At 43.5% G+C, this 25826-nt stretch overlaps 1 protein-coding gene across 1 annotated transcript in view; it reads left to right on the forward strand.

Annotated features, from left to right (window-relative positions):
• The window catches only part of TSPOAP1 (TSPO associated protein 1), a 249325-nt gene that overhangs the window by 200198 nt on the left and 23301 nt on the right, over window positions 1-25826 (forward strand). The window contains exons 19-24 of the mRNA XM_069759747.1: window positions 4621-4887; window positions 6013-6174; window positions 6973-8019; window positions 10223-10328; window positions 10402-10595; window positions 10921-11089. Coding sequence (XP_069615848.1) covers window positions 4621-4887; window positions 6013-6174; window positions 6973-8019; window positions 10223-10328; window positions 10402-10595; window positions 10921-11089 — 1945 coding nt within the window. The remainder of the gene's footprint in view (window positions 1-4620; window positions 4888-6012; window positions 6175-6972; window positions 8020-10222; window positions 10329-10401; window positions 10596-10920; window positions 11090-25826) is intronic.

The following is a 25826-nucleotide window of genomic DNA, read 5'->3' on the forward strand; positions in this document are numbered from 1 at the left end:
TGCATTATTGTATTTGCATAGGCAAAAGCTGTGTAGCACTGGTCGCTAAAGTTGAGTTTGTTGTCAACCAATACACTCAACTCTTTTTCAGTGACATTGTTTCCTCATCCCAAATGCATAACCTTACATTTATCCACATTAAACCTTTGCCATTTCACTGTCAAAGGGTTAGGGCGGTGGGCAGCTATGGGTTATCATGGCAGCCTGAGGTCAAATCCGGGTCTGCCAACAACAGTTGCCTGGTAATCCCTGCTGCTGACTGACCAGCAATCAGAGAAATAAAAGTTGTAGTCCCATACAGGGACTAAGTAACAAAGTAAAAAAGGTAATTTTTTTAAAAACCATTTTTAAAAAAAAAACACAAAAAATGAACACATTTGTAAACCAATAATTACTTGTGTTTACTTAAAGGGAACCTGTCACCCCCAAAATCGCGGGTGAAGTAAGCCCACCGGCATCAGGGGTTTATCTACAGCATTCTGTAATGCTGTAGATGAGCCCCCGATGTATCCTAAAAGATGAGAAAAAAACGTTAGATTATACTCACCCAGGGGCGTTCCCGCTGTTGGTCTGGGTCCGGTGCCTCCTATCTTCATCAGATGACGTCCTCTTCTCGTCTTCACGCTGCGGCTCTAGCGCAGGCGTACTTTGTCTGCCCTGTTGAGGGCAGAGCAAAGTACTGCAGTGCACAGGCGCCGGGCCACTACTTAACCCCTTCAGTGAACACCATTAAAAAGATCAATAAAAAAGAGGCATATCACCATCATATCATCATCATATCACCAAACAAAAAAATGGAATAAAACGCAATTAAGACAAATGTAAATAAAAATAGTATCCTGAAAAAGACGTCTTATCCCCCCCAAAAAAACACAAGCCACCATACTGCTCTATCAATGGAAAAATAAAAAGGTTATACCTCCCAGAATGAAGCGATGCAAAATCAATTATTTTTCTATAAAATAGTTTTTGTGCAAAAATTGCAAACATAAAAAAATTATATAAATGTAGTATTGCTGTAATCATACTGACCCGTAGTATACAGCTGTCTTATCAGTTTTAACACAGGGTGAGCAGCATTAAAAAAAAATCCTCAAAAACAATTCCTTAATTGCTGTTTTTGTTCATTCTGCCTCTCTAAATTCTGAATAGAAAGCGATCAAGAAATATGTACTCAAAAATGGAACCAATAAAAAGTTAACTCGTTCCGCAAAAATAAACTGGCACTTGACTCTGTCTGCAGAAATATAGAAAAAGTATCTCTCTCAAAATATAATGATGCAAAAACTATTATTTGTATAAAAGTACCGTATTTTTTGTCTGTAAGGCTATGTGCACACGTTCAGGAATTCATGCAGAAAATTCCTGAGAATTCCAGACATTTTCTGCATGAAATCCGCAAGAAAACCGCATGCGTTTTTGCCGCGGTTTTGACGCGTTTTTGCCGCGGTTTTTTCCGGATACTTCCCAATGCATTTTGGAGTGGGAAATCCGCAAAAAAACCGCAAAAAGATAGAGCATGTCCGGATTTTGTGCGGTATGCGTTTTTTTTTTTGCGGAAAGAAACGCATCATGTGCACAAAACATGCGGAATTCATTCTAAATGATGGGATGCTTATTGTATGCGTTTTTTTTGCGGTTTTATAGCGTTTTTATCGGGAAAAACCGCGAAAAAACCGCAACGTGTGAACACAGCCTAACAGCAGCCAAACCTAATATAAATCTGGTATCAAGAATAAATGTGATCCTAAATGTTATGGATAATGTTTCCAGTAAAAGCTTCACCTCAAGTCACAAAAAAACAAGTCCCCACTCAGGTCTGTCACCTGTTAATGGAAATATAGGGGGCTTCCACATTATTGGTAGCTCAACGGCTCTGGAAAAGTGGAATGCCTCCTCACCGCCACCTAAAGAAAAAAATAAAGTCCAGCAAATTCTGCTCTCCCAAATACAATTGCCCCCTCCCTTCTGAGCCCCAGTGTGCCTAAATCACATTTAGCGTCCTCGTTTGCCACTTCTGTAGTGGTGAGAGCCCGCCTAATTTATGAGGTTTATGTGTCCAGAAGCACAAGCTGGGCACAATGTATGGGCACTATTCGATTACAGCCAATTTTACGCCCCAAAAGTCAAATAATCTTCCAAACAGCAGTTTTCCACCCCATATGGGGTTTCTGTGTACGCGGGATAAATTGCACAACAAAATTGTACAGTCCATTTTCTATTGTTACCTTTGTAAAAATGCCAAATATTTGGGGCACAAATAAAAATTTTTGTGTGAAAAAGTAAAATTTACATTTTGTTTTCCTTCCATATTGCTTTAATTCCTGTGAAGCGCCTGAAGGGTTAATAAACTTCTTTTGTGTGGTTTTGAGCACTTTGAAGGGTGCAGTTTTTAGAATGGTGTCGCGTTTGGGTATTTTCTGTCATAAATCCCCTCAGTCACTTCACATGATGTGGTTTCTAAAAGAAAAATTGGTTTTGTAAATGTTGAAAAAATGAGAAATTGAAGATAAACTTTCAACCCTTCTAATTTCCTAACAAAAAAAGTTTAAAAATTGTTGTTGATGTAAAGTATGGTAAATATTATTTATTAACTATTTTGTGTGATATAATCTGGTTTAACCCCTTCACACTGCAGCACTTTTTTGTTTTTGTGTTTCTGTTTTTCAGTCCCCTTCTTCCCAAAGCTATAACTTTTTTGTTTTTCCATCAATAGGGCCACGTGAGGGCTTGTTTTTTGCTGGACGAGTTGTATTTTTGAACTGCACCACTGGTTTTACCATGTCGTGTATTCTAAACCGGGAAAAAAAATTCCAAGTTCGGTGAAGTTGCAAAAAAGTGCAATTCCACAACGGGTTTTTTTTTTTTCTTTTTTTTTTTTCTTTTACCATAATTACCACATGCTAAAACTGACCTGCCATTATGATTCTCCAGGTCATTACGAGTCTGTAGATACCAAACGTCCAAAGTTTTTTGGGGAAAAAGAAAATAAATTGCGTCATTTTCCGAGACCCGTACCATCTCCATTTTTCGTGATCTGGGGCTTGGTGAGGACTTGTTTTTTTGCGAGCCAAGCTGATGTCTTTAATGATACCATGTTGGTGTGGATGAGATCTTTTGATCGTCTGTTATTGCATTTTAATACAATGTTGCATTGAACAAAAATGTAATTATGGCGTTTTGACTTTTTTTTTCGCTACACCATTTACCGATCGGATTTAATTATTTTATCATAGCTTAATAGATGGGCAATCGGGTTATCGTAGCTTCTAGTCTCCCATGGAGACTAATGAAGCAAGTGAAAAGTAAAAAAAAAAAGTTATATATATTTATTATTTTGAATGGGGGGGTGATTTGAACTTTTATATATATTTTTTTCTTACTTTTCACTTGCTTCAATAGTCTCCATGGGAGACTAGAAGCTACGATAACCCGATCGCCCCTGCTAAACACAGGCGATCTACTGCTTTTCAGCTTTGCCCGCAGTTGGGAAAAGCATACTGTGCATGCGCGAGATCCCATTTGACTGCACAGGCGCAAAATCTCTAAGCGCCCTACGTTATTCCCGTCAAAGAATGCGTACAGCAAGCCGAGGATGGGTGGAGTGAGGGAACGGTAGCAGCGCCCATTGGACCGGACTGAACACATTACCATACAGCACGGGAGCAATTAAAATGGTTTTTATGTGTGATACATGTGGAGTCAGGGGGTTTCATAAGTAGTTATGGAATGCATAGCGGACACTCAATTAACTGATATTTTTCATATCACAAAAGATAAGACAGCGACACTCGCCAGTTTGCTGAATAAAGGCCTTTAATGTGCCTTCAGTCCATAACACGGATTATTTTAGACACATGCCAGGTTGTAGCGAGGGTGCGGGGAGTGAAGGAGGACGACGGCCGTTTCGTGCAATCAGCACTTCTACGGGTCCATGGTTGAAGGCACATTAAAGACGTTTATTCAGCAAACTGGTGAGTGCCGCTGTCTTTTATCTTTTGTGATATGGAAAATAGGATTGCAATGGCTAGTTGAGCTGAGTACCAGAATCCAGTTGCTTATGGGAAACCGCACGTTAAAGGAATTAACGGGAGTAATATGAAAAGGGGCTCAAAGTAAAAGTCAGCGTCCTGTGCCATTCCATCTTTAAAATTGACTGATATTTTTAGCTTGTAAGCCAGAAAAGCGGTGACAGGTCCTCTTTAATGGCTACATTCATGCCCTGAAAACCCAGCTTTTGGTATCATCCAATCTAATGCAGTTTCCTGGGTTTTTCTTTTAAAGACAGCACGGTGGTTCAGTGGTTAGCACTGCATCCTTGCAGCGCTGGGGTCCTGGCTTCAAATCCCATGACGGACAACATCTGCAAGGAGTCTGTATGTTCTCCCCGTGTTTGTGTGGGTTTCCTCCGGGTTCTCTGGTTGCCTCCCACATGCAAAAGACATAGTGACAGATTTAGATTGTGTGCCCCATTGAATTATGATAGTGAAAATAATGTCTGTAAAGCGTTGTGGAATATGATAGTGCTATATAAGTAAAGCATAACAAATATTTTTTTATTTGAGTTAAACACGTTTCATTTTCACAGTTCTATTAAATACCATGTGTAAACCCCTTTAGAAAATACTTCCAAACACCAAAGAACCTGAACTAAGTGACAAAGGAAATACGAGTGGCCTGCCGATTGGTATAGCTTGGTGCAACGTGAACAGTTTGGAGACAAACGTAGCTGCCAAAGAGGAATGCTCGAGTCCGGAGACTGGGTTACCCGAGGAAGTGGAAACGACCAACTTAAACTGCCGAGGAGTTTCCATTGCGGACTTTCTTGATGTAAACAGAGATGAGAATAAGGAGTCAAGTCTGACTAACGTCAGTTATGAGGCAGAGGTTAGTAGCCATGGAAAGTATAGGACAAATTTCTAAACTGTGTTTGAAATATTGAAAAATTCAGAGTCTTCACTCACATATTAAAAAATTATATGAATGGCAAACCTAAAAGGGGTGGTCCAAAGGCAAAGTAATTTTCATTCTAAATCCCTATTTAGTGCCATCATTTAATTTATTTTCTAATACACTTGTATTAAAAATTCCCTACTGTTTACTAACTACCCTATCGAACTGCTTTTCTATTTTTCCCCCTATTTCCTCTTTGATGACGTTTCGTTTGAGAATCCCAGTGCATCAGTAATGTTCGTCTCAGGGGTTTGGCTAGTCCATGCACACTGTGCGATGTGCACAATGACGGTACATGCTCTGGTGACGTGTCGTTTGAGAATCCCAGCGCATCTGTAATGTTCATCTCGGTGGCTGGGGTAGTCCCTGCACACTATGCACAATGACCACATGCACTCTGATGACACTTCGTTTGAGAATTCCAGTGCATCAGTGATGCTTTTTTCAGGGGCTGGGCTAGTCCCTGTACACTGTGCGATGTGCACAATGACAGCGCACGCTCTGACGCTTCATTTCCGGGAGGGACAGGAGCTGCTGCAATGGGCTCTGCCCCTGATGACGCTTCGTTTGAGTATCCCAGTTTTCTCTGGGATTCTCAAATGAAGTTTCATCAAAGAAGAAATTGGGGAAAAAAATAGAAAAGCAGTTCTAGTGTAGTTAGGAAGGGCGAGATTAATGCAAGTAAATGAAAAAATAGTTTAGATTCTGCCACTAAAAAAATAGTTTAGATTCTGCCACTAAATAGAGATTTAGAATGAAAATAACTTTGCCTTTGGACCACCCCTTTACTATAGCATTGTTAGAACTGCTCGCCTTACATGGTGTCCCCTAAAATATCTGCTTTGGATCTTTTTTTTTTTTTTTTATCTTTTAAAGCTTATTGACACTTTAATGTTAAACGTATCAACGCTATTTTATCTTAAAAAAGGGAACAGTATTGTGATTTAAATCTTTCACAGTTTCGGGTTAACGTGACTATTGCAGAGCATTTACTACTTGCATAGCATTGCCAAGAGAAGTGCGGATCACCTATTTTTATTTTTCCAATTGAAATTACAGTTGGACCCACATCCGAGTGCACTTCATGATCACAGCCGTAGTTCTAACCTCTCGGATATCCTGGAGGAAGAGGAGGAGGTGGAAGAAGATTGCATTGTTGTTCCTAGTGCCAAAAAATTGGGATCAACACCAACCAGCACAGGTGGAGCCAGTTCTGGAAAGGTATGCGGTTTATCAATAGAAGTATGAAATCTTGATCTTTTACAAGCAGATATTTGTAAAAGCATTTTGACCACGTTGTTTAGGGTTCTCTATAATTATCAAAACATGGCTGCCGACTACCAAAAACATTCCCCTTGGCATTGCAGCTCTGATTTATTTAATAAGAAGGTTACAAAGCTACAATACCAGAATACAAATCAGTACAGAGGAGTGGCACTGGTATTAGGAAAAGGAAGCCTTGTTTTTTGAATCCTGGCAACCCCTTTTAATACTGTAGGGGTTTGGTCACATATATTATACACATACAGCACTATATATAATATACCCCGGTATTTTTTCTTTTTTAAGAACATGAGGACATAGGCTGACATATTACCCTCAATGCCATGGCATCCATAAGAGAGATGTTTTAAGAAATCCTACTGACATATTCCATTCAGTGTACAATGCAGACAGTCTAGCAAATTGTCTTTTCACACGAGGACTGTGACTTCTATAGGGCTAGCCATACTTATTTGGCCATTAGCTGTTCTTCATGACCCCATAATACACATGGACGGTTGCCCAAGGGTGAGGTGTTTGCCACAATGAGAGGTAATTGCCTCCCTCAAGAACAAAAGTATTGTGCATACTGAAATCCAACATGGCCGACTTTTCTTTAGTCTGACAACATACTGTAATGTGTGTTGCCACCAGTACCCGTACCCAGATTTTTTTTTATTTGTAAATTTCTACTGTGTTCACTGCTTTTACATTACATAATTTTGCTTTGTGATTCCCTTTTGAAACTTTATGCAGTTCGACTATTGTGAGACGGACAGTGATGAGGAAATTCTTGAAAGGATTTTGGATATACCTTTACAGAAACATTGCAGTAAAAAATTATTTAGCATCCCGGAGGTGACAGAAGAAGAAGACGAAGATGACGATCTTTCTCCTCGCAGTGTTTCTAAGAACTTGCACTGTACCATGGAGCCCCAGATGTACCCATATGGAAACTCCCATAGAGCCTTCTCCCCAAAACCAGGAACTATAAGCTGTGTAAATGTACCCACTGACACCTCCATTAAAAGGAGTGTCACGAACAACATGAAAATGGAATGCGGGGACGACAGTGTCTTTCTTGATGACGATTGTTGTCTGAAGTCAAAGAATTGTGTTTATCAGTCTTCATCAGACACAAGACCTCCGGTCTCTGAAGCCCAAATGTGGAAACCTAGAAGGACCAGCTATGATATTGATAAAGCTTGTTATTTCACAGAGCCGAACCGAAAAAAGCAGAATGATAGCCGGGAGCACTGCAGCCGAATGGCCACAAATTCTAGTCAAGGTGTATTTTACAACTCCAGATCCTGCAAACTGAAGGAGCCGGTATCTGGTGGTACTGCACGGGACTCTGTCCAAATCAACCACAAAGGCCTGAAAAATAAACCTTCTCGACGGCGTCGCCTGCCCGGGTCCACTAATTATAAACCAAAAGCTCCCAGTTCTTTCAGCAGTAAGCATTTAGAAATTGATGTTGAATATGATACGGAAGACGAGGATGAGCCATCAGTCCCGGTCCATATTACTAACAGGGCCAAAGCTGACCTGTGGGAAGATGGCTCTCAGACTGACAGAGAAGGTTGGAGTGAAAGCTCTGGTTATTCTGAGCCTATCCAGCACACCAGAAGGAAAAATTATGCGAAGAAACCAATTAAAGAACAGAGCGCAGGACAATATGTTAAGAAAACCCCCTCCATTCCCAAGGCTGGACTAGCTTCACCAAGCTGTAATAAAGATGATCCCGTGTCCAGAGCGGCAAGTAGAAGTGTGCGTTCAATTCGATGGGAAAGTGATGGAAAGGTGACGTTTGTATCCCCAGTGCTTACAGTGATGTGCTCAGCGGCTTCCTTTATTCCCGGTGTCTAGATGCGTTATGTAGTGGCTGCAGCTTTATTCGTACCATCTCTGCCTAGTTTGCTTTTCATATGCTATGAAAAGCCAGCGACCTGGGAAAAAGAAGCATTTTAGGGCTTCTGCTGTGTGATCTTGTCTGCTTTGCTTTAAGTGCTTTGTAGAGCGATGTATTAAAAACCATTAAGCGTACAATATTCCTTATTGAAAAATTGACATAATCAACTTCTATCATTCGTAAATGTAGATTGTAGTTAGAAAGAACCTAAGCCACTTCTGACGTGTTTATTCATGAATAACAATCCTGCAGCATCATGTCTTACAACTCTGCTTTGTGCCATCCCTCAGTTATTCCTCCTGAAGGTTTAGGCCATGTTCACACCATCCTTTTTTTAATGCGGAATCGCCGCGATTTTCCCGCTGCGGGTCCGCAGCTGTTTTCCATGCAGGGTACATTACAATGTACCCTATGGAAAACAGGAACTGCTGTGCCCACATTGCGGAAAATCGCGAAAAAAGCCGCGCTGAATAGCCGCGGTAAAAAAGAAGTACCATGTCACTTCTTTTTGCGGAACTGCAGCGGTTCTGCACCCATAGACCTCCATTGTGAGGTCAAACCCGCAGTAAAACCCGCAGATGAAAAAAATATCTGCGGGTTTTCTGCGGTTTGTGGTGCAGAACCGCTGCAGTGTGGCTGCCCCCCCGTGCCCCAATCCCACCCCCCCATGCTCCGATGCCACCCCCCATGCTCCGATGCCACCCCCCGTTCTCCGACGCCCCCCCGTGCCCTCATCTCCCCCCTTATACTTACCCGGCCTCCCGGTGTCCGTCCGGTCGTCTTCTCCCTGGGCGCCGCCATCTTGCAAAATGGCGGGCGCATGCGCAGTGCGCCCGCCGAATCTGCCGGCCGGCAGATTCATTCCAAAGTGCATTTTGATCACTGAGATATAACCTATCTCAGTGATCAAAATAAAAAAAATAGTAAATGACCCCCCCCCCCCTTTGTCACCCCCATAGGTAGGGACAATAAAAAAATTAAGAAATTTTTTTTTTTCCACTAAGGTTAGAATAGGGGTGGGGTTAGGGTATTTTCAGCAGCTTTTTGTTATGTAATCTGATAGCAGTATGATGTAGGGCAGGGGTGTCAAACTGCATTCCTTGAGGGCTGCAAACAGGTCATGTTTTCAGGATTTCCTTGTACTGCACAGGTGATAATTTAATCACCAACTCATTATTTGTGTAGATGATTAAATTATCACCTGTGCAGTACAAGGAAATCCTGAAAACATGACCTGTTTGCAGCCCTCGAGGAATGCAGTTTGACACCCCTGATGTGTCACTTATTGGCCTGCATGCTGTCATTTTGATGCAATCACTGAATGCGGAGCTCACTATAACCCCGCCCACACCACTGATTGGCAGGTTTTTGGCAATGTAGAGTGTACACAGCTGCCAATCAGTGTTAGTGGCGGGGTTACACAGAGCAGCATGACTAGGAGGCATGAGGCAGCTTGTCATGTAGTGATATTCTCCAGTGCTGAGAAAACACTGATCTTATTGAAACCGCAACGCACAGCCTCATAATAAGCGACTCCTTGCTGGAATCAGAGTTTTTGTTCTGGATGTCAAACTCCAATACACAGAGAGACAAAATTTAGTAAGACTGTTTTTACCCGGGGACTATAACTTGCAGAGGTTTTGTGTTAGTAACACAAGTTTGGGTTTCTGAGGCTTTCTTGTCAATTATGTGATAACAGATTTCTATGTTTCTCATACAAAAAAAAAATAAAAAAACACAATTAAAATAGTGTTCAGTCTCCTGTACTGGTCACTGATCATTACAGATCTCCGCTTTTCTATTGATATCAGTACAAGTCAATATGTGACTAATAGGACAAAGTCTTTCTTTACTATCAATAAGTTGTTTTATTTCAAAAAGATCTACCGTCAATAGAAATCCTTTGTATTTCTGATCCCCCAGTAATTCATAAAGCAAGATTGATGTCAATTTTCATGGAGGAGTATTGCATGAAATCCTAGTTCCTTGAAGTGCATTTTGGTTGTTTGCGCTGCTCTCAGCTCGGCCTCATCCAAATTGTAATCTTATGTAGAGAACACAACTTGTTTGTTTATTCTATTGCTTTGTCTATAGGAGGATTTGCCTGAAGACACCAAAATGCAATTACATCTCAGTCCTACCAGGCACATGGCATCAGACAGAAGAACTACAAGCCACCTGACTTCAGACTCCGAGTCAGGTATATTTTTCAGGATTCTTCTTTGGTATCTGTTATTGTAAGTGGTTTAACAAAGTTGTTTTCTCTTGGTCAGATGTCATACATTCTACACAGCCGGAGTATTTTCAAGAAAAAGTGTTAGAAGATAGAAACTGCCCCTCTAGTGACCTGGATGCAGCTTCACCAAGGCTATTTGTTGCCCTTTTTGATTACCATCCAGCGACAATGTCCCCAAATCCTGAGGCTTATATGGAAGAACTTCCCTTTAAAGAGGGACAGATTTTACAGGTACTGCAAAAGTGAATTTTATGTAAAGTTTTTAAAGTCTCTCAAACTCAGTCATTCCTGCAAATCATTACAAAATTACAGCCAGCCTCAACTTAATAAAAAAATATCCAAAAGCAAAAATATACATAAGTATGTTAGGTTCGCGCCAAGGATATACTAATATCCTTATACTTATGTATATTTTTGCTTCTGGACATTTACTATTTACGATTTTCTGTGGGAAATTGTTTGATTCGCTGCAGGATTTAGCCCTTTTGACACTTTGCGCCACTTCATCTTAGATTTGTATTTTAATAAAAAAAATAAACAATTGTATTGTTCGCAGGTGTTTGGGGATAAAGATTCAGATGGCTTCTATCAAGGAAAATGTGAGGAAAGGACTGGATACATCCCTTGTAACATGGTCTCTGAATTGCTTATTGAGAGTGAAGAAGCCAGAATGCAGCTATTGAAGCAGGGTCACCTGACAACAGCCTCTCCACTCAATGACATGGGTAAGTTCTCTCCTTCATGGTCTCATTCATATTCCATAGGGTGCAGTTTGTCTGTAATTCACAGTATGGTGTTATTTTTTTGGCCCATTAATCTTGTAATCATGCTGATTAAATTATGGTTTACAGTATTTTTTTATGTGTGCATATATTTTTGGGTGTACTTATATGTTCTAAAAACATACACTCCTCAACATTCAAATTGTAACGCCAAGAGGAAAGTCATGGAATTATGGAAATCACGGCATCTATAGGTGTAAGGGTGATCCCTTAAAGTGAGATCTATAAGATTGCTAGTACCTCACCAAATATAAGCTGCGTGTGCGCTTAGAGGCCAAAGAATGTATCAGATACCGACATAGATACACAGTCCTGTCTCGGCCAAAGATGGCACACAACTGAAACTTTATTTTCAGGACAAAGAACCTCGCTACAGGCAGGATATGGGTGTTGCACAACTTCTGAACAGCTAGTGTCACTCTATGATTGGTCCATTCCAACTTCATTTCCAAATATGGGGTCTTGGTGTATTTCAGTGTCTTCACTCCTGCATTCCAAGGATTCCTTCCAGGGTGTTTCCAGGACACAATCGCCATCTTGCTACACCATATCTGAACTGACTTATATAAGGTTTAATAATTGATTTCATTAGCCATTCTCTCCTTCATATAGGCATCGTAATGATATGCAATTGATGAAAAAATGGAAACACATTTTTCAAAACCTCTCGCCACATGGTTTGGCTACTATCAGTGAGGTTATTAATGGTTGTCTGAGGAGTGTTCTGCCAGGCAGAATGCACTTGGGCTGGCAAATCCTCAACATCTGTTCCTGGCAGCCCTTTTGCAATTGCCATCCAGTGTTGTCCCAGACGTGCTTGATGGGTAAACAAGTCCAGACACAGAGCAGACCAGGATAACATGTCTAGGTCTTTCTGCTGCTCACAGTAGCATGAGCAATATATGTTGCCTAGCTTTGTACTGTTGAAAAACTGCTTCTGGGACACACGTCATGTTTTGTTGCGTAATCCACTTCTCAGACTACCGTACTTGCCGGCTATCAGTGCGTCCAAGACAAAAGTGGGACTTGTTCCAGCCTCCTATCCGCCTTTTTCGTCAGTGCTGTTTAGTGAAACGTTCATTCATCTTGTGCGCATAGGAGGCCTTTATTGTTTTGCAAGGGCAACTATCTCTTGCATTCATGTGATCATATTTAAGCTGCTAGATGTAGATGTAAATATCGGCATTGACTGTCCAAACGTTATCTACCATTACATCCGGATTTATTTTTATTACTGTCGAGGTCCTCTTAGACTGGCAGAATCTTTCCCACAATTAACTTTTTTTTTCCTGCCCCGGGCCCCCGATATCTGATGATTTTATAACATTGGGAGCATTTCAACATTTAAATTTCTACTACGCCTCATTGGGGGACACAGGACCATGGGGTGTTATGCTGCTGCCACTAGGAGGACACTAAGTAATACAGAAAGAATAGTTCCTCCCCTGCAGTATACACCCTCCTGCTGGCTCCAAGTGAACCAGCTCTTGCTTAGTGTCTGTAGGAGGCACTTGGGTCTGCTTTCAGACCCCATCGTTTTTATTTTTATTTTATTCTATTTTTCCCTTAACGGAGCGAATGGGGGCAACGGATCCTTTCTAGGTTCCGATCTCCCCCAAACCATCAGCAGGCAAGTACGTGGAGCGTCCCTCCCGTATCCTTTCCTGCACCGTTGAATGCCAGCCCTGAGCTCACTTTACAGGCAAAGGTTCCTTCGCGTTCCAATCTCCCCCCTCCATAGCAGGTGACCACATGGAGTAGCCCTCCATTTACCTCTCCTGGAGCCAGGTGCATAGCCGGACATGATATTTATGGCGTCCGTGCAGCCCCCCACTGCATCACCACTGTTATAGCGGATGATGGAAGGCGGTAGAAGCTCTCCACCCCCTCCCTGACTATGGCGATGGTGGATTGAGCACCGACCCACCGCATCTACCTTGAGTACACCTGCAGGGCCAAGGCTTGGGGGGTCCTGGTCCCTGGGATAAGGGAGGTCCGCAGATACCTTAAAGCCCGGGTCCGTGGGTCACCTCGCACAAATAGCGGTAGCGGCGCTACAGGCAGCAACCGCAAGCTTAAAATTTAGCCCCCAGCTTTTCCATCTTCCAGGCCGGAATGTTGACTCCGCCCACCGGCAGTTACCACCGCCCTCTCTCTCTGGCACTTCTCAATCTGTGAGAAGCGCCTTCTCTTCCTGATCTCCGTGGCCATCTTTGGACACCACACAGGCGGATGCTGCAGCGCTGCTCCACCGTTTTGAATCACAGTGTCAGGGAGCGATTTCTGTGGACATTGCGTACCTCCCCCGGGGACTCAAGACACAGGACCTGGGCAAGCTGCAGAAACATAGCTTAACCCTTCCCCTGCTAGTAAGCGCTCTCCTCAAGGCTACACTGTCTCAATCAAAGCCTAACAAAAAGTCTGGGAAAACCCAGACTGTGTTTTTTGTTGCTTGTACCTCTTATAAGGTATCTCTACCCCGGGGTCACAATACTGCGTTATGCTCAGCTTGTGAACCGGTGACTGCTCAGGAACCACCTGTTACTGATACCTAACAGAGTGAGCCTAGTCCCCCTGAGTGGGGGCATCCCTGGCCAAAGCATTAGACTCGTTCCGAGACCCTTCCTCTAACCAGGGCAGTCTTACGGACAATGCTTCCGATGATCAGAACCCCTTGTACTCCAGGGGCCATACCTTACCAAGGAGCTCTCGCTCTTCCAGGAAAAGGACTCATGCCTTGTCCCCAGACCATCACCGGGTATCGGGTTCTGAGAGTTCCATTTCTCGCTCCCCCTCCCTTGGGGCTAGTAGAGAACCTGTCTCAGAGGACGATTCTGACACGTTCCTAGATCATGAATTTCAACACGATCAGGAGACTCTCGATTCTCTAATTTAGTCCGTAAACAAGGCCCTGAAGCTAGATGAGGAACCTTTATCTAAAACGGATCATGCTGTGTCCTTTAAGAGGACCAAGCGGGCTCACAGAGTGTTCGCCAATCATCCCGAATTTAAGGAATTCGTTGAATCTCATAGGATCCGTCCTGATAAACACTTCACAGGGCAAAAGCCCATGGAGTCAAAATATCCCTTTGCTCCTGATCTAAGAAAAGATTGGTCAGTCTCCTCCGGTAGATCCTCCAGTATCGCGCCTACTATTAAATCTATTTTATCCTCTTCAGAGGGCGCCTCGATTAAAAACCCCACCGATCATCAGATCGACTATATGGCTCATTCAGCCTTTGAAGCCTCAGCACCTGCACTCTTTCCATCTTTTGCTGCTACGTAGGTGGCTAAGGCTGGGACCCATTGGGCTGAGGTCTTGTCTTCAGCTGTTCTGGATACCAATCTTCCCCCCGAGGTAGCAGACCTGGCTTCAGATAGCCAGAGCTGGGGATTTTCTAGTGACAGCGTCTCTGGATGCCGCGGACTGCGCTTCTCAAGCAGCAGTAAACGCCATCACCATTCAGAGGTCCTTATGGCTCAGGGACTGGCGTGCGGATTCTGCTTCCAAAAAGTCATTGACTTCTTTACCATATCAGAGCGGTTGCCTTTTTGGCGAAAAACTCGATCAATTAATTTCCGACGCCATTGGAGGGAAGAGTAAATTTCTCCCACAACAGAGACCCTTTTGGAACCAGCAACAGCAGGCTCGGTCCCGATTTTTTTTATTTTTTCGTTACAACTCAAATTGGTCCTCTACTTCCACATCTTCCGGGCCCGGCCAGGGACAATGTAGGGATAGAGGTCCCCAGACCTCTTACAAACCTTCCCCTTCATGGAGAGGCAGGCCTAGACAGTCAGGATCCAGGGGGTCCAGACCGGGCAGATCTCCCACACAATGACTCCCTGTGGTATCCAGGGGACACCCTCAAACTAGGCGGCCGCCTGCTTTCCTTCAGCGACGCATGGCTCTGGGTCGTTCACGACGAATGGGTCCGCGACCTAGTGTCCTCCAGATACAAGAGCGAAAGGTTTCAAGGTTTTTATTCAAACCTGTTCATTGTTCCAAAGAAGAACGGTACAGTACGGCCCATACTGGACCTAAAACTGCTGAACAAGTTCGTCAGGGTACGACGGTTCCGAATGGAATCTCTTCGTTCTGTCATCGCCTCCATGGAAAAAGGCGAGTTCCTGGCGTCTATAGACATCCAGGACGCGTACCTCCACATTCCAATTTTCCCCTCTCACCAGAGGTTCCTTCGCTTTGCAGTTCAGGAACAACACTTCCAATTCGTTGCTTTGCCCTTCAGCTTCGCCACCGCTCCCAGGGTATTCACCAAGGTCATAGCGGCCGCCGTGGCCATCCTCCCGAGGCATGGTTGTGCTACCGTATCAAGACGATATCCTCATCAAAGGCCTCTCTGCGCCTGCAAGGATGCCGTAAGCATCACAATGGATTCTCTTTCTCGCCTGGGTTGGAAGATAAACTTCAAAAAATCTTCCTCAGTACCGGCTCAGCGAATTTCCTTTCTAGGAATGATATTGGACTTGTCCAAGGGGTTGGTGCTTCTTCCCCCGAAAAAGATCTCAGCCTTACAGCGGGAAGCTCAGAAGCTCTCTCAACTTCGCACTCACTCTCTGCGCTTCAGTATGAGAGTCCTCGGCAGGATAGTAGCAGCTATGGAGGCGGTTCCATTTGTCGAATTACACCTCCGTCCCTTACTGCATGCCCTCCGGGCTCTTTTGAGGGAGGAACCCATCCTCCCTCAACCGCCGGTTCTTCCTTCCCCAGCGAGTCAAACAGTCTCTCAGGTGGTGGACATTGAAGTCCTCCCTGAATCATCGGAAGTCTTTTCTTCCAGTACATTGGCTAGTTGTGACAACAGATGCCAGTCTTCTAGGCTGGGGAGCGGTGTTCCTACATCACACTGCTCAGGGCCGCTGGTCACTTCAGGAATCACGCCTTCCGATCAACATCTTAGAAATTCGGGCAATCAGGTTAGCTCTTCTCCAGTTCCATCCCTTCCTGGCAGGTCGTCCCATCAGGATTCAGTCTGACAATGCCACTGCAGTGGCATACATCAACCGACAGGGGGGAACCCGCAGCATGGCAGCCATGAGCGAGGTAGGCTACATTCTCCATTGGGCCGAGGAAAACCGCTCAATGATTTCTGCGGTTCACATCCCGGGAGTGGACAATTGGGAGGCAGATTTCCTCAGTCGTCAAAGCCTCGACTCTGGGGAGTGGTCTCTCCATCCGGATATCTTCCACCAGATCTGCTGTCGTTGGGAAACTCCGGACGTGGATCTGATGGCCTCACGGCTAAATTCCAAAGTTCCCGACTTCATAGCTCAGTCCCACGATCCAACAGCCATCGGGGCAGATGCACTCGTACTCCCGTGGCATCATTTTCGGCTTCCGTACATATTTTCCCCACTCCACTTACTGCCAAGAGTCATCAAGATCAGAGCAGAGGGAGTACCATTAATCCTGTTTGCGCCAGATTGGCCGCGCCGGACGTGGTAAGCGGAACTAGTTCAACTAGTCGCTGATGTTCCCTGGCGATTACCGAATCTCGCAGACCTGCTATCACAAGGCCCCATTTACCACCAGAACTCTGAGGCCCTGTGTTTGACGGCATGGCCGTTGAGTCCTGGGTTCTAACCCAGGCAGGTTTTTCTCCGGAAGTCATCTCTACCATGATCAGCTCTAGAAAGCCTACGTCTATGCGTATTTATCATCTCACTTGGAAAACCTTTTTTTCCTGGTGCAATGACTGGGGGACGTTCTCCTCTTGAATTTTCCATTCCTTCCATCCTCGAATTTTTACAAACCGTTTTAGACTTGGGTCTCGCCCTTAGTTCTCTCAAGGGGCAGATTTCAGCCCTGTCCGTTCTTTTCCAACGCAGGATTGCCAACAGATTACAAGTGAAGACGTTCATTCAGGGAGTCTCCCATAAGGTGCCACCCTATAAGATGCCGTTGGAACTATGGGACCTTAATCTGGTCCTCAAAGTCTTGCAAGAAACTCCTTTTGAACCTCTACAGGAGGTTTCCCTGTCCTTTCTTTCATGGAAGGTTGCCTTCCTGGTTGTGGTCACGTCCATTAGACGAGTCTCAGAGCTGGCGGCTTTGTCTTGTCAAATTCCATTCCTGAATTTTCATTAGGATAAGGTGGTTTTGAGAACATCCTCGTCCTTTTTGCCAAAAGTTGTCTCATCCTTCCATCTCAATCAGGAGATTGTTTGACTGTCACTCTGTCCGGCACCAGTACATCGCTTCGAGAAGGCCCTCCACACACTTGATTTAGTGAGAGCTCTCAAGAGGTACGTCTCGCGGATGACGTCCTTCCGCAGTTCAGATGCCCTGTTTGTGCTCCCAGAAGGGCCAAGGAAGGGGTTTCCCGCTTCCAAGGCGACAATAGCCAAATGGATTCGTTCAGCTATTCAGGAGTCCTACCAAGTCAGAGGTCATCCTGTCCCAGCAGAGATTAAGGCTCATTCCACTCGGTCAGTGGGTGCGTCTTGGGCCATCCGGCACCAAGCTGCGACCTGGTCCAGTCTGCATATGTTTACAAAACATTACCATATTCATTCTCAGGCCCCAGCAGATGCGACCGTTGGCAGACGAATTTTGCAGGTGGCTGTGCCGCATCTGTAACCTGTGGGTACAAGAAGCAATTACAGTTGATTGGTCCCCACACAGGGACTGCTTTAGGACGTCCCATGGTCCTGTGTCCCCCAATGAGGCGTAGGAGAAACAGGGATTTTTGTGTACTCACCGTAAAATCCTTTTCTCCGAGCCAATCATTGGGGGTCACAGCATCCACCCTGTTAGCCTACGGCTTTGGTTTTCTGTGTTGGCTTGGTTATGACATAGTTCATCCTGGTTAAATGTTTATCTCCTACTGCTTTGTTACCGAACTGGTTCACTTGGAGCCAGCAGGAGGGTGTATACTGCAGGGGAGGAGCTATTCTTTCTGTATTACTTAGTGTCCTCCTAGTGGCAGCACCATAACACCCCATGGTCCTGTGTCCCCCAATGATTGGCTCGGAGAAAAGGATTTTACGGTGAGTACACTAAAATCCCTGTTTTTGTTTTGATTAAAAAAAAACATTTTTTTATGATTTTTCCCTGTAACTGGGGCTAATATATTTGCCCTATTTACAAGGCAAATTCTACTTCTTGCCTTCATAGCAGAGATGACTGCACTCAATCACATGACCACGTTGTGTGACTGCTGGCTCCCTGCATCCTTAGCTGCACAATGTCGTGCAGTTGGTATACTATGCAATGATGTTACATTTTACAACATCACTGCAGAGTAGAACGCGGACCGCTTGGACGTTTATAGTTTGTAGGCGGTCAGAAAACCGTTGCCGTAGTAAGATTATTTCCTCCCTATACAACTTTAATAATTATTTCCTCCCTATACAACTTTAATATTTCCATCAGTACATCCTCTACTAACTCAGAAAGATATGTCAACACACTGCTAACCCTCCTTTAATTAAAAATAAGCTCTGGAGGCAGAATCTTCCATAGCTCATGAACAGCTCATTTACGTTTAAGAAAAATGTGGATTTCTCTGGGACAGGAAATTCTATCGCAGATCATTTTAATCAGCTTCCCATGCTAGAGGGCTTAACAGGCTTGATACTACTAATAGATTCCAACGTTTTTTCTTTTCTTGACTGCACCTCTGGAGTGGTGCTTTAATTGGAAGTAAAATTTTGTGTAGAGTATTTTTGTTGTCAGCCAAGGGAAATACATTTTTTGAGTGTAAACATATAGTCCCTTAAGCCCTTAGGCTATGTGCACACGTTGCAGAATTGCCACAGAAATTTCCGCGGCAATTCCGCAACTCCCTGCCGCTGGAAATATGCATGCGGAATTGGCATGCGTATTCCCGCTAAACACTAGCGTTTTGCAAGCGTAATTAGCTTGCAGAATGCTAGCATTTTCCAAGCGATCTGTATCATCGCTTTAAAAACTGATTGACAGGTTGGTCACACTTGTCAAACATAGTGTTTGACAAGTGTGACCAACTTTTCACTATTGATCCTGCCTATGCAGCATCAATATTAAAAATATATAATGTTAAAAATAATAAAAATAAAAAATCATGATATTCTCTCCTTCCGGCGGCCCCAGCAGCCTTCCTGATCCTCGCAATGCTCCCGGCAACCCTGTTCCCAGTGATGCCTTGCGACAATGACCCCAGATGACGTAGGGTCACGCGAGACCGCTACGTCATCACAGGTCATTGTCACAAAGCATCACTGGGAACAGGGTTGCCGGGAGCATCGCTAAGGCCTGGGCTGGATCCGGGGGCCGCCAGAAGGTGAGTATATAACTATTTTTTATTTGAATTCTTTTTTAAGGGCCTGGAGGAGAGTCTCCTCTCCTCCACCCTGGGTACCATCCGCACATAATCCGCTTACTTTGCGCATGATGGGCATAGCCCCATGCGGGAAGTAAGCGGATCACTGCATTCCTATGTGTGCGGAATCGCCGCAATTCCGAACAAAGAATGAGCATGATGCGTATTTTTCCTTGCTGGCGTCTGAGTCGGAGTAGAGCTCTCTGCCCTTACTGATCCAGCCTCTGGCCCACCCATCTGGCCCATCAAGAGTCACTCTCATTTCATCAGTCCATAAAACCTTTGAAAAGTCAGTCTTAAGATATGTTTTGGCCCAGTCTTGACGTTTTATCTTATGTTTCTTGTTCAAAGGTGGTCGTTTTTCAGCCTTCCTTACCTTGGCCATGTCCCTGAGGATCGCACACCTTGTGCTTTTTTGTTACTCCAGTAACGTTGCAGCTCTGAAATATGGCAAAACTGGTGGCAAATGTCATCTTGGCAGCTTCACACTTGATTTTCTTAAATTCATGGGCAGTTATTTTGCGCCTTTTTTGCCTAACATGCTTCTGGCGACCCTGTTGGCTATTTGCCATGAAACGCTTGATTGTTCGGTGATCACGCTTCAGAAGTTTGGCAATTTCAAGACTGCTGCATCCCTCTGCAATTCATATCACAATTTTGGACTTTTCAGAACCCGTCAAATCTCTCTTCTGACCCATTTTGCCAAAGGAAAGGAAGTTGCCTAATAATTAAGCACACCTTATATAGGGTTTTGATGTCATTAGACAACACCCCTCCTCATTACAGAGATGTACATCACCTAATTTACTTATTGGTAGTTGGCTCTCAAGCCTGAACACCTTGGAGTAAGACAACATGTATAAAAAGTATCATGTGATCAAAATACAACTTGCCTAATAATTCTGCACACAGTGTAGTAAGTATAATAATAATATTAGCTACTATCTCCAATTAGAAATGTAGTATAGCTTTTTTGATTCCCTAAGTCTACTGAATAGGTTACTAGTAGTGATGAGCGAATATACTCGGTACTCGAGATTTCCCGAGCACGCTCGGGTGTCCTCTGAGTATTTGTAAGTACTCGGAGATTTAGTTTTCATCGCCGCAGCTGAATGATTTACATCTGTTAGCCAGCATAAGTACATGTGGGGGTTGCCTGGTTGCTAGGGAAACCCCACATGTAATCAAGCTGACTAATAGCTGTAAATCATTCAGCTGCAGCAACGAAAACTAAATCTCCGAGTACTTACAAATACTCGGAGGACACCCGAGCGTGCTCAGGAAATCTCGAGTACCGAGTATATTCGCTCATCACTAGTTACTAGATAACTGACACTACATCAGTGGTTGTAACCATGGATACCGAAGGTCCAGCAATGCTTGCACATCAGGAAAGAGACCTAATCAGAAGAACTATGCTACATTTATAATTGCAGGTATGTGCTAATATTATTATTATTATTGCACCTACTACATATTGGGTTAGGATCTTGGAGATGGGAATACCCCTTTAATATTACTTTCACATTACATGATATTATGGGCAGCACGGTGGTTCAGTGGTTACAACTGCAGCCTTACATAGCTGGAGTCCTGGGTTCAAATCCCACCAAGGACAACATCTGCAAGGGGTTTGTATGCTCTCCCCGTGTTTGGTGGGTTTCCTCTGGGTTCTCCAGTTTCCTCCCACATTCCAAAGACATACTGATAGGGAATCTAGATTGTGAGCCCCCATCGGGGACAGCGATGATAATGTATGTAAAGCACTGCAGAACATGATGGCGCTATATAAAAATAAAGATTATTACCCAATACTTTCAATGCTGCTGTTTCCTATCTCAGTTCAAAATAGGGACAAGTCATTAAATGCAATGAATGTTATTTTGTTACCTCCCAAAGCTGAAATTAAGGGAAATACGTTTTTATTTTTAAAGGGACTTCCCAGATTTACACGCTGTACCTTATTGGAGAATTTTGAGTTAATATAGGGTAGAGAGGGTCCTCACCTCGGTTCAGATCACAGTAAAGAGTGAATAACCACTCTCCCCCCTTGGCTTTTAACCCATTTTGTTTCATTACAACCTGTGTTTAAATATTTTTGTATTCCAATTTGCATGTGATGCATCAGCACTAAATAGTCTTAAGTTGGTGAAGTGAGAAAAATAAAGGCATAAATTAAATTTATAGGATCAAATAACTACAAATTGGCACGTGCATATATATTCACCCCTTTTGCAATGAAACCCCTAAAAATTTCCGGTGAAAGCAATTACCTTCATAAGTCACATGATTAGTGAAGGAAGTCCTTCTGTGTGTAATCGAAGTGTCACATGGTCTGTCAGTATATAGACACCTTTTCTGAAAGGCATTAGAGGCTGCAACACCATTAAGCAAGAGACCTATCAAGACCAAGGAGATCTCCAAACAAGTCAGGGACAAAGTTCTTAAAGGAGTACAAGTCTGGTTTGGGTTATAAAAAAAATATATATATCCCAATCTCTGATGATCCCCCGGAGCACCATGGCTGCCGGAACATACACACATTAAGTTATTAACCTTCGTCCGGCTGAGTAGGTACAATTGTAACTATTCCGTTTTAAAATTGCAATAACTTTTTTTTTCTAAAAGTTGTAGAGGGCTGAAATTTCGTGACATCTGTGCAGTTTTGGTCCAGAATATATTGGCCAAATTTCAATAAAATATATATGAAGGTACAATTGTACCTCTGCAGCCTGTTAACGTTGTAAAATTATGCAGCCTGACAAATTAAAGAAAAAAGATGATTACACTCTGCAGCTCCTCTGACCTAGACACATCACCTCCCCTCATCAAACACGTCTTCCTCCCGCTCATCATAGAGCACCACTATCCTAACCAAAGTCATAATAAAAGCATTAGCTGAAACACCATGATTTAACGAGTTATGATCAAATTTTTCCGACTCTGAGTAAAAATGCTCGGGAAACAGAACACAAATCCCAATTTGCTATATTTGTGCCAAATTTGAGATTGGAGAAGGTTTTTCGAATAAGTTCTCTCATCTCTACCACTAATTATACACAATGAAGACCACTGAAATCTCCAAACAAGTTAGGGACAACGTTATTGAGAAGTACGAGTCAGGGTTGGGTTATATAAAAAAATATCCCTAATCTCTGATGATCCCCTGAAGAACCATCAAATCCATTACCATCAAATGGAAAGAACATGGTGCCACAGCAAACCTGCTATCAGAGCCGCCCCCAAAACTCTCAGCCACGGTTAGGAGGGCATTAATCAGAGAGGCAGCACAGAGACCAAAAGTAACCCTAAAGGAGCTGCAGAGTTCCTGAGCAGAGACTGGAGAATCTGTTCATATGACCACAATAAGCCGTACACTCCATAGAAGTGGCTTTACGGAAGAGTGGGCAGAAAAAAGCCTTTAGTTACACACAGAAATTGTAAGGCTTGGTTTGAGTTTGCCAAATGTGTGAAGGAAGGTGCTGTGGTCAGATGAGACCAAAATTGAACTTTTTTTAGGCCACCATGGTAAATGCTATGTCTGGCGTCAAACCACTACCGCTCATCACTCCAATAACACCATCCACACAGTGAAATGTGGTGGCAGCATCATGCTGTGGGTTTGTTTTTTGGCAGCAGGGACAAGGAAGATAGTCCCTGTCGAGGGGAAAATGGATGGTGCGAAATACAGGGATATTCATGAGCAAAACCTGTTAGTCAGTGATTTGAGACTGGGACCAGGGTTCACCTTCCAACAAGGCAATGACCCAAAGCAACACTGAAGTGGTTTAAGGGGAAACGTGTAAATGGTTTGGAGTGGCCTAGTCAAAGCGCAGACCTTAAGCCCCGAGGGTGGTTTGCACGTTAATGACCGGGCCAATTTTTACAATTCTGACCACTGTCCCTTTATGAGGTTATAACTCTGGAACGCTTCAACGGATCCTGATGATTCTGACATTTTCTCATTCTTATTGTACTTTATGGTAGTGGTAAAATTTCTTTGATATTACCTGCGTTTATTTGTGGAAAAAAATGGAAATTTGGCAAAAATTTTGAAAATTTTGCAATTTTCCAACTTTGAATTTTTATGTCCTTAAATCACAGAGATATGTCACACAAAATACTTAATAAGTAACATTTCCCACATGTCTACTTTACATCAGCACATGGCGCATCGTCTTATAAGGTCAGATCACTGATCTGACACTTTGAAATGCACTATGTCAGATCAGCGATCTGACGTGCACTGCTCCTGGCTTACCAGTGCCTGCTCTGAGCAGGCGCTTGGTAAGTCCCCCTCCCTGCAGGACCCGGATGCAGCCCTGCGGCCATTTTGGATCCGGGGCCTGCAGGGACAAGACACTCGGTACAAGGTGAGCACTTCACCTTGTACCGAGGGTTTCAGGGAAGCAAGCAGGGAGCCCCATCCCTGCGCGATGCTTCCCTATGCCCCCGGAAAGCTGCGATCATGTTTGATCGCAGTGTGTCGGGGGTTTATGTGCCGGGGGCGGTCCGTGACCGCTCCTGGCACATAGTGCCGGATGTCAGCTGCGATAGTCAGCTGACACCTGGCCGCGATTGGCCACACTCCCCCCGTGAGCGCGGCCGATCACTATGACGTACTATCCCGTCACTGGGAATTAAGTCCCAGGTCACCTTGACGGGATAGTACGTCATGTGGGAGTAAGGGATTAATCCAATTGAGAATCTGGTGAGAAGTGAAGATTGCTGTTCACCAGAGGAAACCATCTAACGTGTAGGAGCAGCTCGAGCCGTTTTCTCTTGCAAGGGGCAAAAATCCCAGTGGCAAGATGTGGAAAGCTCAGAGACTTATCCAAAGCGACTTGCAGCTGTAATTGAAGCAAAAGGAGGCTCTACAAAGTACTGACTTTATGGGGATAAATAATTCTGCACATTGAAGTTTTAAGTTATTTTGTCCTATTTGTTGTTTGCTTCATATTAAAAAGAAAACCAAATGTTCACAGTTGTAGGCATGTTCTGTACATGAACTTATACAAACCCTAAAAAAAAACTGTGATATTCCAAATTGTAAGGTATCAAAACACGAAAAATGCTAGGGTGGGGGAGGGTTTGAATTCCTTTTATAGTGATCTGGCGCCTATTGCTGGTCAACTTTCTAAGGTTTGTGCTTCTTTACTGCTAGCTGATCGCTGATGGGCTTAACAGTGGGACACATAATGTTCATCTTATTTTTAACCCCTTCCTAACATCCACCATATATGTATACCGAAAGTGGCAATGAGTTATATGGAGGAGGCTTTGGAGCTATGGACCAGGTGACGGTGGTTAGGTAGCTGCCGCAATAGGCACCAGCTCTGATCCCAATAGTAACCCCTTAATTTCAATGGCCAACACTGACTTTGTTAAATTTATATTTTAATTATATAAAGTAAAAATGTTATTTTTACTGCAGAGTGAATGACCCGCAACATAGACTTTTTTTTTATCTTCTAATGCATTTTAAGGTAAATGTAAATGCTGCCAATGAAATGAAATCTTGTCTCACAAAAAAAAAAGCCATTATTCGGCAATGGAAAATGAAAATAAGCTTAAATTGGCCATGGTAAGAAAGATTCAATCAACTAATCTCACTTGTCAGAATTGACCAAAGAATACAGTCCATTCAGTCATACCCTAATGTAGTTACATCCATCAATGTACAAATGTTTAATCGAAATAATGTGCAGTGTAAGGATGGATACAGTAACCTTGCATAGCAAATTTTCTGCATCATCCCGTCAGTGCTACTTTCTGTGATAAATGTATTCAGACATTATTTTTTTCTTTGTAGCAGTTTATATAAATGGTAAGAGTTCAGTCTGTGTAGATTACCCAACTAGGTAACTCCCATTTCCAAAGCAAGTTGCGTGGCCTGTTTCCCCACTAGTTCTTCTGCTGGAACATGCGTGAATCAGCTAACATCACTGGGCTAAGCTGTACCAAGAAATTTCCTGGTAATGAGAGCGGTATATGAATCGCGGCAGGGCTTCTTAATGTGAGAAATATAGAACTGGTCATGATATTTTTACTGTGAGATTATCATTTTGTATCAATGATAAACTATGAATTTAGTTTTTTACATTCTCACTAGTTACTTTTTTTCCCAAGTGATTGAAATTAAATTGTAAGGTGTAAGGCTTATTGAGTCGAGCAAAGCAGCCCTTCACTGTAACACTCCGTCAGTTCTCACCGTGCACCAGCCATGGGCCCAAAAATCTTTGCATATTGTCTGGGACATATGATTAGTGTGCTACGCAATTCATTGTATAAAGGGAATCTGTCAGCAGCTGTCGGATAAGCCAATGTAGGAAATAGGGTGCCATGGAGCATGATGA

The sequence above is a fragment of the Ranitomeya imitator genome, chromosome 3, assembly GCF_032444005.1.
Source record: "Ranitomeya imitator isolate aRanImi1 chromosome 3, aRanImi1.pri, whole genome shotgun sequence".
NCBI lineage: Eukaryota > Metazoa > Chordata > Amphibia > Anura > Dendrobatidae > Ranitomeya > Ranitomeya imitator.